Source organism: Cornus florida, unplaced genomic scaffold, assembly GCF_030987335.1.
Source record: "Cornus florida cultivar Cherokee Brave unplaced genomic scaffold, ASM3098733v1 CherokeeBrave_3.0.0_Hap2_Chr03, whole genome shotgun sequence".
Classification (NCBI taxonomy): Eukaryota; Viridiplantae; Streptophyta; class Magnoliopsida; order Cornales; family Cornaceae; genus Cornus; species Cornus florida.
The window spans coordinates 17,588,494-17,591,554 of record NW_026775573.1 but is presented as its reverse complement, the minus strand read 5'-3'; the positions used below and the strand labels follow the sequence as shown (position 1 = coordinate 17,591,554).

General features: G+C 36.9%; 1 protein-coding gene across 1 annotated transcript; it reads right to left on the bottom strand.

Annotated features, from left to right (window-relative positions):
* On the bottom strand, positions 1–1,753 carry LOC132298678 (uncharacterized). The gene has a single exon (XM_059795069.1). It carries the CDS (start codon positions 1,431–1,433, stop codon positions 645–647), a length of 789 nt encoding a protein of 262 aa, XP_059651052.1. The 5' UTR covers positions 1,434–1,753; the 3' UTR covers positions 1–644.
* Between the last annotated feature and the right edge of the window lie 1,308 nt (positions 1,754–3,061).

The following is a 3,061-nucleotide window of genomic DNA, read 5'->3' as shown; positions in this document are numbered from 1 at the left end:
CCACCTTTCTTTTAAATTTTACCTTCTTAATTTTTATTAATAAAGATACTATTACAATAAATTTCATAAAATCATAAAAACAAAAAATATAATATAAATTAAACATTTTCTTCACCAAAGTCAGTTTTACATTTTCTATCTAATATGTCCTCAACAGCAGAGTCCACCAGCTCCAATAATTTATGGCACTCTCCAATCACACATACATTGACACATAGAAAGCCTTCTTTATTTATTTTCAATAAACACCACCACAATGCTCAACAAAAATTTAGAACAAACATCAAGAGGGTATTTTTCATTTTTCACTTTGGCCTTCTCAAAAAAGTGAATAATATATATATATATATATATATATATATATATATATATATATATATATATTGCAAATAACTCCTGAATTTGACAAAGGTAAAGCACTCACTTTCTCTCCAGTCCAGAATCCTACACGGTTCATCGCTCTAACACGTGCGTGCCAGCCTTCTGCTTTGCCACCATTTGGAGACTCGAAGGGGCAGAAAAAACTTTAGGCATTGAGAATATGTTTATCTCCAATTTTGCCACCAAATTCAGTCTCAGAGTCTCTCTCGATCTCTCTCAATTCACCACAAAAACACACGCACATTCATGATGCTTGTCTCTAGTTACCACACCTGCAAACTATGGGGATGGTTATGGTGGTGACTCACCGCCACATGGCACCGGGAAAAACCATCTCCCCCACCATTTGTCCTCGAAAACGGCCACCGGCTGCCGCCGCCTCTCTCTTCAACCACTTCTTCCTTATCTTCTTTTGTTTCATATTCAGCTTCATTTTCTTCAGCATCACTATCTTCATCTACAACAACACTTAATCTCAACCGTCCATCCTGGCGGGAAGCACGGAAAATCTCCGGCCGCTCAATCTTCACCACGTTGAGCTCCAATCTCCCGTCCTTCCTCGTCGGCCGGAGCACGAAAGTAGGTCTGCCGTTGCAGTACTCCAATGACGGCAACGGCGGCGGAAAACTCTTGCACACTTTCTCTGTTCTCCCCAATCTTGATTTTCTCGGAAAACTCGGCTTCGAACCCAATTCCTCTTTAAACACATTTTCGATTTCATCATCAACAAAACTCTCGTCCGAGCTCTCAAACCCTAACCTCTCGGTACACGAGCCACCGTCGATGCCACTGACGTCATCAAGAAACCCAACTTTGACGGAATTTCTTTTGGTAGCGGCCGGAGCTGTGGTTGTGGGAGAAGAAGGTGGTGATTTCAATCCGGCGGACTCGATGGGTTGTCGGAGGTCATCGAATAAGGTGATGAAACTGAGACCTCCGGCCGGAGATGGAATGTTCTGGAGGTTAGTGGGGGATTCTAGTACTGCTCCATTGGCCATGAAGTTAGTGAAGTATAAGAGAGAGTGAACACTTTTCTTGCAGAAGCTCATCATGGTTGTGAATATATAGTGGATATATGATGACAAGTAAAAAGATTGACAAAGGACTGCAGAGGGGATTTGGTTTGAGTCAGAGACAGTGGTTGAAAATATATAGGGAAGTGTAGAGAGAGAGAGAGAGAGAGAGAGAGAGGAGATCAGGGTCGGTGGGAAAAAATCTAATAAGATAATATCGACTAATATGTTTTTTTTTTTTTTTTTAAGGAATTAATATCGACTAATACATTGGGTATCAAAAGCATCGTTCAAATATATAAATTTTTACATGTGACAAAATATGAATGGGCTTTGGAGAAACAGTAGCGTGTGTGATTGCTTAATATTCTAATTAATAATTTGTATATGATTGATTTGTGATAGCACAAATCATATATATATTCTAATTAATAATATATATATTATTAATATATATATATATATATATATATGATTAATTTGTGATAGCACAAATCAGCAAGAATGTCATGAATAAAATAATCATTTTATATTTTATTTTATTTTTTTGGTTTGGTTTGTAATATTTTCCGGAGCGTCCAATTATTTTGGGACGGAAGAAATACTAAAATTGGAATGATTATTCTTCAGTTAATGTACATATAATGTAAGATAAATCAATCATTCTCACTTTATTACTCTTGACCTAAGGTTTATTGTTTAATTTCCTTAGACAGAAGAGATCGATTTCTCTCTCATAGCATTATCACCCGTAGACACTTTCACCACCATCATTGTCGCCACCCACCAATGCACTATCATCATCGCTTTCCATCATTACTACCACCGCCACCTTCCACTATCTTGTTGTCACAACCTTTTACCACCACGCCATCATGGTCGCCACAATTACCACTGCCGCCTTCCACCACCACCGTACGTCATTGTTGCCACTTTCCGCCATTTCCGCTATCACTACCACTGCCACTATCTTTGCCACTGCCTTTCACCTCTATCACTACCGCCTTCCATTAGTGTCACGTTGACCTCCACCACCACCCTTTCATCACCATTATATTTAAGAAATGTTAAATACTATTTTTTTTTAAATATAAAAAAATGTTATTTTATTATTTTAATTTATTTGTTAGTGGGAGGAATATTTTCGAACATTCAATATAAAATTCATTATATTATAGGTTTTAAATTGGTCTTGCTATATACTATAATGGTGATGATTAATTCCCCCAAGTCACTAGGAGCTTTGTGACCTAATGATATTTTTTATATCTCTCAAAATGAATGGTGAGCGTTTAAATTTTTAAGAGAGTAAAATGAATGTGTGAATTTTTTATTAATAAAAAAATAAAAATAAAAATTATCCCATGTCATTTCTTATTCGCCGACTACTTCATTCCAAATCTCATTGGCTTTCTATTCCGTGTACTAAACATAGCCTCACGGTGCATGATAGATAGTTTTTTAGACGAATAAATTAGTGGTACTCAAGAAATTTTACATGCCATAAGTGATATCACACATTCACACCACGTGTCAAATATTTTCTGGACCACCAAATTGGTGCATGAATGAATTTGGACTTACCACCAAATCTAATTGATTGTGATACCGTGACAGTCTCGAGAATTTTTTACTAACAAAATTGGTGGTGAGAGAGTGCACATGGA

Coding starts and splice junctions, on each gene's coding strand:
- LOC132298678 (XM_059795069.1), bottom strand. CDS start 1,433: ATGATGAGCTTCTGCAAGAAAAGTGTTCACTCTCTCTTATACTTCACT.